General features: G+C 38.1%; 1 protein-coding gene across 3 annotated transcripts in view; it reads left to right on the top strand.

Annotated features, from left to right (window-relative positions):
• The window catches only part of NRDC (nardilysin convertase), a 95921-nt gene that overhangs the window by 77146 nt on the left and 5106 nt on the right, over positions 1 to 13669 (top strand). For 2 of the 3 annotated variants that reach the window (XM_036831992.1, XM_036832008.1), the window contains 8 exons: positions 1721 to 1840; positions 2953 to 3004; positions 5217 to 5367; positions 7555 to 7682; positions 9234 to 9396; positions 11228 to 11259; positions 11507 to 11645; positions 13606 to 13653. In XM_036831992.1, coding sequence (XP_036687887.1) covers positions 1721 to 1840; positions 2953 to 3004; positions 5217 to 5367; positions 7555 to 7682; positions 9234 to 9396; positions 11228 to 11259; positions 11507 to 11645; positions 13606 to 13653 — 833 coding nt within the window. The remainder of the gene's footprint in view (positions 1 to 1720; positions 1841 to 2952; positions 3005 to 5216; positions 5368 to 7554; positions 7683 to 9233; positions 9397 to 11227; positions 11260 to 11506; positions 11646 to 13605; positions 13654 to 13669) is intronic. The other variant, XM_036832002.1, reaches the window with a different exon arrangement.

Raw genomic sequence — 13669 nt, 5'->3', positions numbered from 1 at the left:
TAAAACAAGTAGCACCTCTGTAGTATGTTATATTTTACAAAAGTATCATTTGAATTCATATTTGAGTTTCCCAGTTATCTCTGGGATAAGCATTACAGTTTTCTTACTTTTCCGAATGAGAAAACTGCGGCTGAAAAAAGCGAAGTGACTTGCCCTGGATTATTCAGTTGGTGAATGCAGGAAACAGGACTTAAACATAATCCTGGGACTTTTTCTTGTCTATGGTAGCTGATCCTTTCATGTGAGTCTCTGTAGGAATTGCCATTATCTTGTCCAATTGTTCTAGTGTTTTTCAAACTACAGGTTGCAACCCATTAGAGGGTTGTGAAATCAATGTAATGGGTTTTGAGGTCAGTGTAATGAGTTGTGAAAGCACTAAAAAAAATCAGAGTAGAAAATAGCAAAATGTTTCACTGAATAAAGAAAGGGTATTATTTTAAGAACTTTTGTTCTCGGTAGGTATATGTGTGTGTTATCTGTCTACTAGATTGCAATGGAAAACAGTTCTAACTCTGAGAAAGTCACTGGTCTAGGACAAAGGTTACAGTTGTATATAACTAATTTTACTCAGAATACCATTTTCCCCAGCAATTCCATTCCTAGGTATATACCCAAAAGAATTGAAAACAGGTATTCAACGAAATACATGTACATACACTTTCATAGCAGCATTATGCACAAAAGCCAAAAGGTGGAAACAGCCAGTGTCCATAATGAATGAATGGATAAACAAATTATGGTATATACATGCAATGGAGTATTATTCTATCATTAAAGAAATGAAGTACTGATACATGCTACAACATGGATGAACCTTGAAAACATTATGCTAAGTGAAAGAAGACACAAGGGGTCACATATTGTATGATTCCTTTTACATGAAATATCCAGAATAGGTAAATCCATAGAGACAGAACTCAGATTGACGGTTGCCAGTGGCTGGGGGGAGTGGGTAATGGGAGTGACTGCTTAATGGGTATAGAGGTTTCCTTTGGGGCTGATGAAAATGTTTTGAAACTAGAAAGAAATGGTAGTTGCACAACGTTGTGAGTGTACTAAATTTCCCTGAATTGTTTACTTTAAAATGGTTAATTTTATGTTATATATGAATCTAACCTCAGGAAAAAAAATGCTTTTATACAAAAAGTCTTGCATATTTTAGATAATTCATTTCTGCATCTTGAACTTTAAGTATCTAAACAACCCATTTTTTTTTTTAGTAAATATAGGCAGTACCTTTTTTTAATTCTTAAGTTAGCTATTTCGCACCTGAGTGTTGATGAAATAATTTATGTTTCATTAACTTAAAGGACAAATTTGACGTTGTTTGAGCAGAACTATTTTGTTAACTTTTAAAAAGTTTGTAAGTTTGGTAAAAGACATTCTCATTCAAGAATGCATTCATTCATAAATTGGTTTATACAACTATTCTGACCAAAGGTCCCTTTCAGTTAAGATTGTCTCTGAGAAAGAGAATGAAGCAGAATATGGAGAGATCAGAATCAACTCTTGGGAAATTACAGATCTTCAGAGTTCATTTAGTTTAAGGCCAAGAGGACTTTCTTTTTAGTATTGTTCTAATAATTTATTGTACTTCAGCATTTGAATTTGACTTATGTTTGCCACAAAGAAGACTTACTTAGACTTCTGAAACCAAGAACAGATTGGTGGGAATCCTGTTGAGATAACTGAATGATTTATTACCTTTCACTTTTGTTAGCCACAGATTTCATGTTGAAGGCTTTTGATTGTCCAGAGACAGAATACCCTGTTAAAATTGTGAATACTCCACAAGGTTGCCTATGGTATAAGAAAGACAACAAATTCAAAATCCCCAAAGGTAAAATATTTCCCTCCTTAAAAATAGTGAAATAAGTATAACAAATCTTTTTCCACTTTCTAGCAACCTTTTCCCTCTGTGTCTGTCATCTCCCTCTCTTTCCCCTTTCCCTTCTACTTGAAGACCTTTTCTAGGCTTATCTATCAGATCCATACTGTGCTCCTGTGCTATCACAGAAATTCTTATGGACATTATAGATTCTAGGAAGTATATAAGGATTCAAGCCTAAAATGAAATTATTTTTGGATATTTTTCTTTCAGTTATATGAAAGCAGAGCCAGGTGTTTGGCCATCCTAGGGAATAGGTGGTGTTTTTCGAACATTATTGTTAAAAAGAAAATAAGAGTAGCTGAAAGAAATTATTCTTAGACACAATAGATAGCTGAGTCCAGCATTACAAATGTGAAATATCCTCTATCTGTCTCCCTCTACTATTTTGCTTTTCAGCATAAAGGAAGCATAGTATATAGTTAAACAGACTCTAAAGCTCTTATCTTCAACACGGTAGCCCAAACTGTGTTGCTTTTTTATTTTCTGTTCTTGTGCATGGCATTGGAATTTACTGAAGCAACTTGGAATCAAAGGCTGAGTGCTCTTGGCTGCCATTTAACCCAAATCCCTAACCTTAACACAACTGGACTAGTTCTGAGGGATTCTTGAATTCACTGGGAAGGTGTTTACTCAATTTTTCTGGAATAGATTATAAGAGTGTCTAAAAATGTTCTTAACATTTATTCAGCTTCCTTGGAAAGGCGCTGCTATAACTTTCTGTGAGCACTGGGATTTTTCCCTTAATGTTCTTGACATGTATACCTCTGCAAGCATTTTTCCTGACCAAAGCTATTGATAATAAGAGTATTCTTAGGCCTCTCTGCGTATCTGTCTATATATTTGGTCTTCCCGTAGATTAAAGTGTACCTCTGGACACTATGTGGAATGGTAAATAATACTTTCTAAGAACCCTTAAGGATAAAAATGTAATGAGGATTTAAGGATTAGTGGTTTGTTTCAGAATTTTTAAAACATCATAATATTAGGGGAAAATAGCAGATGTATTAAATATTTGAGGCCTCTGGCCTATATTTTCTTATTTAGGGTCTTTTTTCTTTCAGCATATATACGTTTCCATCTGATCTCACCTTTGATACAGAAGTCTGCAGCAAAGTAAGAAATTGTCCTCTTTTCTGGAAAATATTTTTTTTATTATTGGAAGACTATTTTGTTTATTTCTGAATCATTCTATCATTTTTCTCTGTCAGTACTTGAGCTATGCTCCTCATTTATGTGGTTTTATGTGCCCCAAACAAATTATTTGTATCAGTACTAATCACTAAGATGGAACTGTGGCTGCTCCATCTCCAGCACCCATTTGTAAAACATGCTGACAGTGTAGGCTAGTCATAGAATCACTGGATTGAGAAAGTTCCTTAGAGATGAGTTTGGGTCAGCTTCCAGTCTGTAATGAGGACTAATGGATCTGTTGACCTGTATTTAGAGATTATTTATAATCAGATTCCTGTATTTATAATCAGATTCCTGCCAAGGAATCTGATTATACTTTGTTCTTAGCAAATTACTTACATGTTTATGTAGGTTGTAGGTTGTCAGAGAGCCTAAAATGTACCTGAGTCATAGGAGGTGCTCAGGAAATGTTAGTGTACTTTCTTCCTTTCTTTTGCCACTTAACCTGCAAAATCCAGGCTTAATCTCACAAGCAGCACTAACATTATTAATATTCAGTTTAAAAAATGCATTACCCTCCTCCGTTTCCTCAGATTTTTGATTTTTCAGTCAGAAAACCTAGGCCGCAGGGATAACCAGAGCCTTTGGGCCAGTTGCCTTTCATACATTTTACACTTTACCCCATTGTGCAGTATAAATATTGGGTTGGCCAAAAAGTGTCTTCAGTTTTTAAGTAATAATAAAAGACACATTTTTCATTTTCACCAAGAACTTTATTATATTCACCACTTTTTTCCACTACCTTCTGCCATTTTTCAGGCAACTTCATAATTCCATCTTCCCAAAACTTTTTATCTTTTTGATAAGAACTGTTCCAGGTGCCTTTTACAGTCTTCCAGAGAATGGAAATTTTGTCCATTAAGAGAATTTTGGAAACACCAAAATAAATGGAAATCTGAAGGTGCAATGTCTGGTGAATACGGCAGATGAATCAGAACTTCCCAGCCAAGCTGTAACAGTTTTTGCCTGGTCATCAAAGAAACATGCAGTCTTGCGTTATCCTGATGGAAGATTATGTGTTTTCTGTTGACTAATTCTGGACACTTTTTGTCGAGTGCTGCTTTCGGTTTGTCTAATTGGGAGCAGTACTTGTTGAAATGAATTGTTTGGTTTTCCGGAAGGAGCTCATAATAGAGGACTCCCTTCCAGTCCCACCATATACACAACATCACCTTCTTTGGATGAAGACCAGCTTTTGGTGTGGTTGTTGGTGGTTCATTTCACTTGCCCCACGGTCTCTTCCATTCCACATTATTGTACAGTATCCACTTTTCATCGCCCGTCACAATTTGTTTTAAAAACAGAACGTTTTCATTACGTTTAAGTAAAGAATCCCATGCGGAAATATGGTCAAGAAGGTTTTTTTCACTTAACTTATGTGGAAACCAAACATCAAAGTGATTAACATAACCAAGCTGGTGCGGCTGTCTCCTGCGTGGTATAATGTTGATTGTTCTCAGTTAATGTCTCGATTTGATCGCTATCAACTTCAACTGGTCTACCTGACCATGGAGCATCGTCCAGTGAGAAATCTCCAACACAAAACTTTTCAAACCACTTTTGACATGTTCAGTCAGTCACAGCACCTTCTCCATACACTATACAAATCTTTTTTTTTGCGTTTCACTTGCGTTTTTACCTTTCTTGAAATAATAAAGCATAATATGCCAAAAATGTTGCTTTTTTTCTTCCATCTTCAATATTAAAATGGCTACACAAAAATTCACCAATTTTGATAAGTCTTCTTTTAAATACACGCTGATATGACAGCTGTCACATACAATCTAACAAAATTGTTTCAAATGAAGTTAAAGACAACTAAGTACTACTAGAGCCATCTTACGGAAAAAACCGAACGAACCTTTGGCCAACCCAATATTACATTTTCTCTGTGTGCGTGACATGAAAAAGATAGGGAAGCATTGCTGAAGTTGGGAGTTCTGTAATGCCCCTGTGAAACTGAGTCCTGGGTAAGCTGTATTTACCTTTGAACTCAATTAGTATATATGGTTTTACATTCTGGAGTAGTGAATTAACATCTTTATAAAAGTGAAGTTTCTTACTCTAAGTCAAAGCAAATCCATTTGTCTATTTCTTGCCAATTAATGATGCTATTTGCATTTTATACTCTTAGTGTGGTCCTCTTTGATATCTTTGTCAATATCCTTACCCATAACCTTGCGGAACCAGCTTATGAAGCAGATGTGGCACAGCTGGAGTATAAGCTGGTAGCTGGAGAACATGGTTTAATTATTCGAGTGAAAGGATTCAACCACAAACTACCTGTAAGTACAGTGCTCTAATTTCCTCACAGACAGCTTTAAAATTTTATATTTATGTTTGTTGTGCCTATAGCACCAAGCATAGAGGCTTGTGCATGAGGTGCTGTACGTAGAAAGAAATGTTTATTAATATGGATTATTGTGTGATTTTGGCTGATGACAGGTATTCTAACTTTGGCCACACAAGACCAACATATATTCATTAATTAATTACATTAGTCAGTGTTGTATGCATTAGTAATGGATACAACACAGCCTGTGCTTCAGGCTTGATTTCACTTCCCTTTGCTGTCTGTTTCTCTGCAGCCAACACTGGCATTTAGGACTGGTTTGAGCATAATTTCATGCCATACAGCAAGGACAAATTTAAAGCACCTGACACATTGCCTGACATAGAGTAGAACTCAGATGTTTGTGTTGTTTCTTCCTCTTCTTGCACTCTTTTCCATTGTTTCAAGTGTGTGTGTCTTGTTTTCCTTCTAAGTTTCTGACTCTTTAGAAACAGAGTTTATATCTTGTCAGTGATTTATCTTTTGGTAAAGAATATATTTCAATGTCACTTTGTCAAAAACTTCATCAGTAAAGGAAGACATAATATGGGATGCTAGCTAAAGGATTAGATCATCAAGTACCAGGTAAAATAATATAATGTACCCAACAACAAATTTTATATCTTGGTTTCTTGGGTAGAACATACATTAAAGTTTGGGGAACTGCGCTCATACAAGAAAAAATCTGGAGGAGAGGACCTGGCAGAAATTAGACCTGTGCTAAGAGGTGATATAGCCTCCATATCTTAGATAGTTCTCTCCTTTATACCCTCATCCCTGTCAGTCTCCCCAGGGAACAAAGATTGGTCTTAGGAGGAGACACCATGGAATATTTTACTGACCTTCAAAAGCCTAAATATAATTTAGCTTAAAATCCAAACATATTAAAGTTTTGGAATTACCTGGAGAGCTTTTTAAAAATACAAACCTTAGAAAACTATTTGAGGTTCTTCATTTTATGAAGCTTACCTAGCCTTAACATTAAAACTTGATATAGACTATAAATATGTATATAAAACTGGAGATCAGTTTCACCTATGAAATATGGAGTCAAACATTCTAAAAACTTGAAAATTAAATTCAACAATAGAACAAAAAGAATAATTAACCATGACCAAGTGCCAGGAATGCAGAGGTTGGTTGTTCAGTATTAGGAAGTTGATGAACATAAATCATTATAACACAAGTCAGTTGAGGAACACTGTGAATATAGTGATAAATGCCCAAAAAATCATTTGATAAATTTGAGTGGTCATTCCTAATAAGTAGGAATGGAGGGAAGTTACTTAACCACAATAAAAACCTTAATTAAAAGACTAACAGCAAATGTTACACTAACTGATGAAATGCTGAACATTAAAATTGGGAACAAGCCAAGGATACCCATGATCACATCTATTACTCAACATTATTTTAGAGTTTCTGGCTAATACATTAAAGTCAAGAAATAAAAAGACTTGGAAGGGAAAAAAGTATTTTTCTTTTCAGGGGATATGATTGTATTCTTAGAAAATCTAAGGTACTACTGGAATTTAAAAAATAATTTGTGATATGACTCATTACAAGATCAGTATATCAAAATAAATGGCTCCTTTTCCTATAGTGCAATACCACTTAGAATTGGATTGGAAAAAAATATCCCATTTGTAATATCGAGAAAAATAATAAAATATCTAAGAATGAATAAGAAAAGTACAGAACCTATCTAAAGAAAACTAAATCTTTTTGAAGCATATAAAAAAGACTTTAAATAAGGGAGAGACTCACCATGTTTCTGGATAGGACAGGTTGATATAAAGTCATTATTTCCAAAATTACATTCTCCCAATTAAAATCACATTTAGTGGCAGTGGACATGCTGGATAAAATTATTTTTAAGTTTAGTTGGAAGGAAAAATGTTTTAAAATACCCATAAAAATTATAAAAAAGAAAAAGAAAATTCATTGCTCCAAATTTGACAGTTATTGAGAATATTAGCTCCTAAAGATTCTTTGAGTCATCAGTACTTCTCTTATGTCCTGCGCAATGCCTATTACCATACTGGGCCCCTGGTAAAGGCCAGTGGGAAACATTTTCCCCCTAAACATTAGTGGATTTCCATGCTTCTCCACTTAAGGTGCTTCTTTCTTTTCTTCTTAGCTGCTGTTTCAGCTTATTATTGACTACTTAGCGGAGTTCAGTTCCACACCAGCTGTCTTTACAATGATAACTGAGCAGTTGAAGAAGACCTACTTTAACATCCTCATCAAGCCTGAGACTCTGGCCAAGTGGGTATACATGGATGGGATCAGCTTATATTTTGAAGGCCTGAAAGTATTTGCCTTCCTGGAAATTAAGTGTGGGGGATGAGGCTATAGTTTCAGTGCTAATTCAGATGTGATAGAAATCTGCTGTGTTTTAGGAAACCAGCCCACAGAGTTATAGGATTTCTAAACCCAGTGTAAGTAGCTGTCAGTAGGACTGAAAGCAGCCTACTATACTTAATTAGAGGCTAAAGGTAAAAAGGGTGCTTTTTCCAAAGTTTGTAAGTAAATAACAGTTCAAAAAATGCTGACTTTGTTGTGGCTCAAAATTGCTTACTGGTGATTATATGGTGATTTTAGTGTATTGGATGTTGTGATAAGTAGCTGAGTTAAATTGCCTAACACATCACTTATCTGACAAATGCAACTATCCAGGAATTCATCCAGGGTTCCAGAAGAGAACAAAAAGGCTCTGGACAGTCTGCGTACTAATGCTTAAACCCTCTGCTAATAGGCAACCCTCCTGGGCCTTTTCATCAGAGCCTGTTCTTTACCTTTGTGTGAATCAGAAAAAAGTACACCCTTGGGGTAACCTCTATCAGCAGGTAGAGCCTTTGTGGAAGGGGAAAAAAGTCCCCTCTGAGCAGATACAGCCCTTTGTGCACATGGCTTGCAAGCCCCTACTTGATCTGCTTGCTGGGCATCTATAAATGGTAAACAAAGAGCACAACTTTATATAGAGGCCCTGCTTTTGACATAGTTATAATGAGCCCATAAATGTCCCAAATTTGAAAGCAGGGGAGGGAACAGTTAAGAATCAGACATGTAATAACTGATAATCTGATCACAAAAAGTTACAAAAACTCATAACCAAATATAAGTTGGAAAGGAGAGTTGTCTGGAACTATTGATATGATGAAAAATAGCCTGTGTATCCTATAACTCCTGAATACTACTTTATTAAAATGTGGTAGAGTAATAATAACACCTGTTTATTGAAGATTTGTTATGTGTTAGACCTAAGAACTTTTAAGTGCATTTATTTATTTAATTCTCACCAAAATTCTGTAATGGTAGCCATTATTATTTCCCTTGTTTTACAAATGAAGAAATTGAGTCACAAATGTTAGGTAACTTGCCATGTTCAAACAGCTTACTGTGTGTGGGAGGAGGTTAGTTTGATTCTGGCCCAGAGCCACTTACACTGTATTGTCATTGTAGTAATAGATATCCATGATGATCACCTCCAGTAATTAATAAATGCTAGTGAGATTTCAAATCAAAATAGTAATACTAAATTGGTGTATGGCTCATCTGGCAGCTTATGTGAAATAATTTATTTTGCAATTGAAACAGATAAGTGAGTTGTACCAATGAGCTAATAATCTATGTAATAGTTTGTATATGCAGTTTTAAATGCTTTTTGGTGATTATGACATTGTTTCCCTATCTTAAGTTGTGATAGAAATTGCCTCTTTTTAGAACACATCATCTATAGAAACTTAATCAAATCCTTCTTTACCCTTAAGATTCATTTCTTACAATAAAACTTTTTTTTTTCTGCTCTCTGTACAGAGACGTTCGGCTTTTAATCCTGGAATATGCCCGTTGGTCTATGATTGACAAGTATCGGGCTTTGATGGATGGCCTTTCCCTTGAGTCTCTGCTGAGCTTCGTCAGAGAGTTAAAATCCCAGCTCTTTGTTGAGGGCCTGGTACAAGGAAATGTCACAAGCACAGTGAGTGTGAGGTGCTCTGTTGCTGCTGGCCAGGTTTGAATGCCGTTCTGGGCTCTGGAATTGCATTAGTTCTTCCCTAAAGGGGAAGCTCTGTAGTCTGGCAGGCCAGCATTGTCACAGTCTGTTTAGAAGGGAACCTGGCCCCTCCAATGCTAAGCAAGACTTTCTTATGAAGGAGACTGCTGCTATTGGACAGGACTTTGAGTTAAATGGGTTTGGTAAATATATGGTATTGGTTACATTTGTTGAAGACTGTGGAAACTACGAACAGTTTAATTTAGAAATTAAAGTGGGAGCTGGGGAGTGGTGAGGGATGTGTGTATATATATATATAAATTCACATATACTTAGGCAGAACTTGTATGTCAAACTTGTATGTCAAGCTACGGAGCTTGGGCTTTATCTTATAGTAAATGGAGAACCACTGAAGGATTTAAAAGAGGATTTGTCATTAAGAAAGATCCAGAGAGACCAGTTATGAAACTGTTATAAAAATTGACATGAAGTACGATTCCACTTATATGAGATCTCTAGAGCAGTCACAGTAACAGGAGGTAGAATAGTGGTTACCAGGGGTTGTGGAGGGAAAGAAGGGGAGTCACTGTTTCTATGGGTATTGAGTTTCAGTGTTGCAAGATGAAAAGTGTGGAGTTCCATTTCACAACAATGTGAATATACTTAACACTACAGAACTTTACACTTAAAAAATGTCAAGATAGTAAACTTATGTATTTTTACCATAATAAAAAAGTTGAGGTGAAAATGATGAAGCCTGAGGTTAGGCAAAATAAATGAAAAAGAAATGCTTAAGAAATAATGAGGTAGAGGATGATCAAAGGCAGTGACTGATTGGCTATGGGGGTGAGGGAGAAGGGAGGGCTCTAGGATGATGCCCAGATTTCTTACTGGAACTGGTGGGTTGGTAGAGAGTAGGAACAGTGTAGGTTTGGGGGCATATGGGGAGTTGGTTTTGACCCATATTGAATTGGATGTGTCTGTGGGACCATGTAACTAACTGAGGCCTCTTCCAGCCAAGAGTGCTTGTTTGGACAGTCCCTAAACTGTTTGGCTCTTGACCTCTTCCTCCATGGCCTCCCAGTTTCTCAGGACTGGCCCTTTAATGGAATATATAAATGGCCACTCTCGAGATTGGCTGCTATCCTCCCTACTTCTCTGTCTTTATCCCCCAACCCCAAAACCAGCCCTGGTTTCTGTCATGCCAGCAGAAAGTTTAAAAACAGGGAGAAGAGCAGGAATAGCTGCCTGCTTCTCTGAGGACAGTGGGAGTACCGTGTGGGGGTCCTTTTGGTTCAGAGGACTTAGTACCATGAATTGCCCCAGGCAGAGACCACTTTAGAGATAAGCTAACCTCTCCACTTATCCCTCATAGATTAGAAAACAAGTCTTAAGAAGGGGAGGGGATACATCATTCACTTACTATTAAGTATTATTCTGTCACTCACTCTATGCCAGGTTCTGTATTAATAGATCCAGGTTTCTAAAACACAGCCTAGTGGGGTAAACTGAACAATTAAGTTTGATCCAGTGGGGAAAGTTTCACAGTGGACAGGTAAACAGAGCACCAAGGGAGAACAGAAAAAGAGCCACTTCAGTTGAGAGCCTTAGTATTCAACAAACATAATCAGTATTGAATCAGTGAATGATAAGCCCAGTGAATGAATGACCAGCATTTAGGATGATAGACTATATCTGCTTTCCTAATGCACTCCAGGGCTTCCCAAGCAGTTAGAATATTGGTATTAGTTGGTTCTGGGTGAAATTAATGTCAGGAGAGCCTAATATAGTTATTTTCTTCTCTTTTGCCTCCTAGGAATCTACGGATTTCCTGAAATATGTTGTTGAGTGAGTATTGGTTTGAGTTTTCTCTTTGGGAGTTATGTGTTCTTAATAGCATGAGGGCCTCAAGACCAAAACTCAGTTATTACTAAATCCACAATGGAGATGCTTCTCGTAGTAGGTTTTTTGAGGCTAGTTATATAAACAAAACAATTCAGATGGGACTGTGGAAGGCCTGACCTTTTCACAGTTTGGGGGTGCAGGTAAGAGGATAAAGGCACGGCCTCAGTAACCCACACTGGTTGTTTTGCAGCAAGTTGAACTTCATGCCTCTGGAGCAGGAGATGCCTGTGCAGTTCCAGGTGGTAGAGCTGCCCAGTGGCCACCACCTATGCAAAGTGAGAGCTCTGAACAGGGGTGATGCCAACTCTGAAGTCACTGTATACTACCAGGTCAGTGGCCCCTTTGCACACAGCTGTCCTCATGGCTAAGTATCTTTAGGACACTAAAGCCTGGTGGAAGGTCCAAAGTATCTGGGAGAAGTGAGCCTATGCTCTTCAAGGACCTTTTGCAGTTACTCTGTGGTTATATGCTTGGGGTCATTTGTACTCTTGAAGCAGCTACATTAAAAAATTTTTCCTGTCAGTGAAGTGGATCCTTTTTCAATCACAGTGCTTCTATTAATCACCCAACCACTAGTCCAGAGGGACAGAGACTGAAGTATGGCTGGAAATTCCTACATGTTCCCCTGTCAGAACTCCAAGGAGCAGGAGGACATTTGTTAAAAGGACAGTTTTAAAAATGTGACAAAAATAAACATAGCCAGTCAACCAATATACAGTAAACAGAATGAATACCAGAGTCATAATTAAAGGTTTCAAAGCACCTGAGAGATAGGATTTATTACCTCTGTTTTATGGATGATGGATCTGAGGTCCTTCATTTACCTGAGGTCATACCAGCTGGGGCTCGAATTTATACCTTCTGTCCTCAAATCCTGTGTTTTTTCCACATAATTCTGGAGAGATGGGATGGTGCTTAAAATAAGGAAGAGCTCTGCAACAATGTCAGTTGGCTCGTAGACTACTTTAGCCTGTGGTTAGTCATACTCGCTTCTAGGACTATGGGGACCTGTGTCTATCTAGGCTGATCTCAGACTTCCCAAACTCTGGGGCTCCTATAGCTGCTGCTATGGTCCTGGATTTTCTACATGAGGAAGTCACTTCTCCGTCTGGCTTTGTGAAGATTCCTGGCCTGAACTTTGGGCAGGGCTGCATGGCTTCACCGTCACCTTGTCCTTTTCCTGTGTTTCTGGCCCTGGGCCTGAATCTTTCCCTAGAGGCCCAGCTTGTCTGTAGAGCCTGTCTTCCTCTGGCTGTAGCTACCTGGGTTTTTTTTCCCAGGTTCTCAGCTTATTTGAAGCTGCAATGACTACCAGGTCCCAAACTTCATATATGGTATGACCTGGCCCTGCTTAGCCCTGTCTACATTTCTGGTGCTTAACCCAGAGAGAGTAGTATTTCTCCAGTTTCAGGCAGGATTTTGTATTGCAAGACGGAGTCTGTTGAGGTGCTTTCCATGGATCACCTCTTAGCACTAGCTTCTAATACAAACTGCTTCCCTTGGGGAACCACTTCCCTCCTCACAGAGAGCATTTTGAACAGGAAGTTGATACAAGGTTTTGAATAGTTTTGTTGCAATCCTTTCAGAGGCATACAGGGAATCTTGTTGCTGATAAACAGGGCTTGCAGGGCACAGAGGCTTCAGCTTCCTCAGGTGATGCAGGAAGGAATAGTAATGAGTCTGTATCAGAGGAGCCTGCACGAGTCTGACTGGGATGCACTGGCAACACTTGCTCGTTGGCCTCCTGCCCTCTTTCATCCTGTTGTTTTGCCAGTCTCCAGGACAGCCAGGATGTGGTCTCCAAGTGTGGTATCTGCCTCTTACGCATTTTTCTTATCAACTGGTTTTGGGTCCGTGTGTGTGGCTGCAGAAGCTCCTATTCATATCCTCTCCATCTGAGGAATAGGTCCAGTTACCCAGACATTTCCTGCTCTCCTCCTTAGGACCTTGAACTGCAAGTACTTGATTTTAGTTTGGGCAGGAGTTCTGGGTTCTTTGGGCAGGAGCTGGCAGGTCAGGGATTATTCGACTCACCTCCATGTCTGCCTGCAGTTCTGTGCTAGGGCTGGGAATACAAATCATCAAGCATGATTCCTGTCCTCACAGATCTCCTGTTTTGTGGGAAGGCAGAAAGTATAGCAACAGAGGGTATGATAAACTCTTGGAAGAGAAGAGTGGGATAGTACTCTTCTGAATACCTGAATAAATGGTTGCTGAGAATAGCTGGATTATTAAAAAGCCCTGTAAGCCATTGGATTTTCAGTTGGTCAGATCAGCTTTTTCTTTCAGTCAGGTGCCAGGAGTCTGAAAGAATACACTCTTATGGAGCTGCTTGTGGTAAGTTGTATAAAGG

This window comes from Balaenoptera musculus, chromosome 1, assembly GCF_009873245.2.
Source record: "Balaenoptera musculus isolate JJ_BM4_2016_0621 chromosome 1, mBalMus1.pri.v3, whole genome shotgun sequence".
Classification (NCBI taxonomy): domain Eukaryota; kingdom Metazoa; phylum Chordata; class Mammalia; order Artiodactyla; family Balaenopteridae; genus Balaenoptera; species Balaenoptera musculus.
The sequence above is the reverse complement of the archived record's forward strand: the minus strand, read 5'-3'. Positions and strand labels throughout refer to the sequence as shown.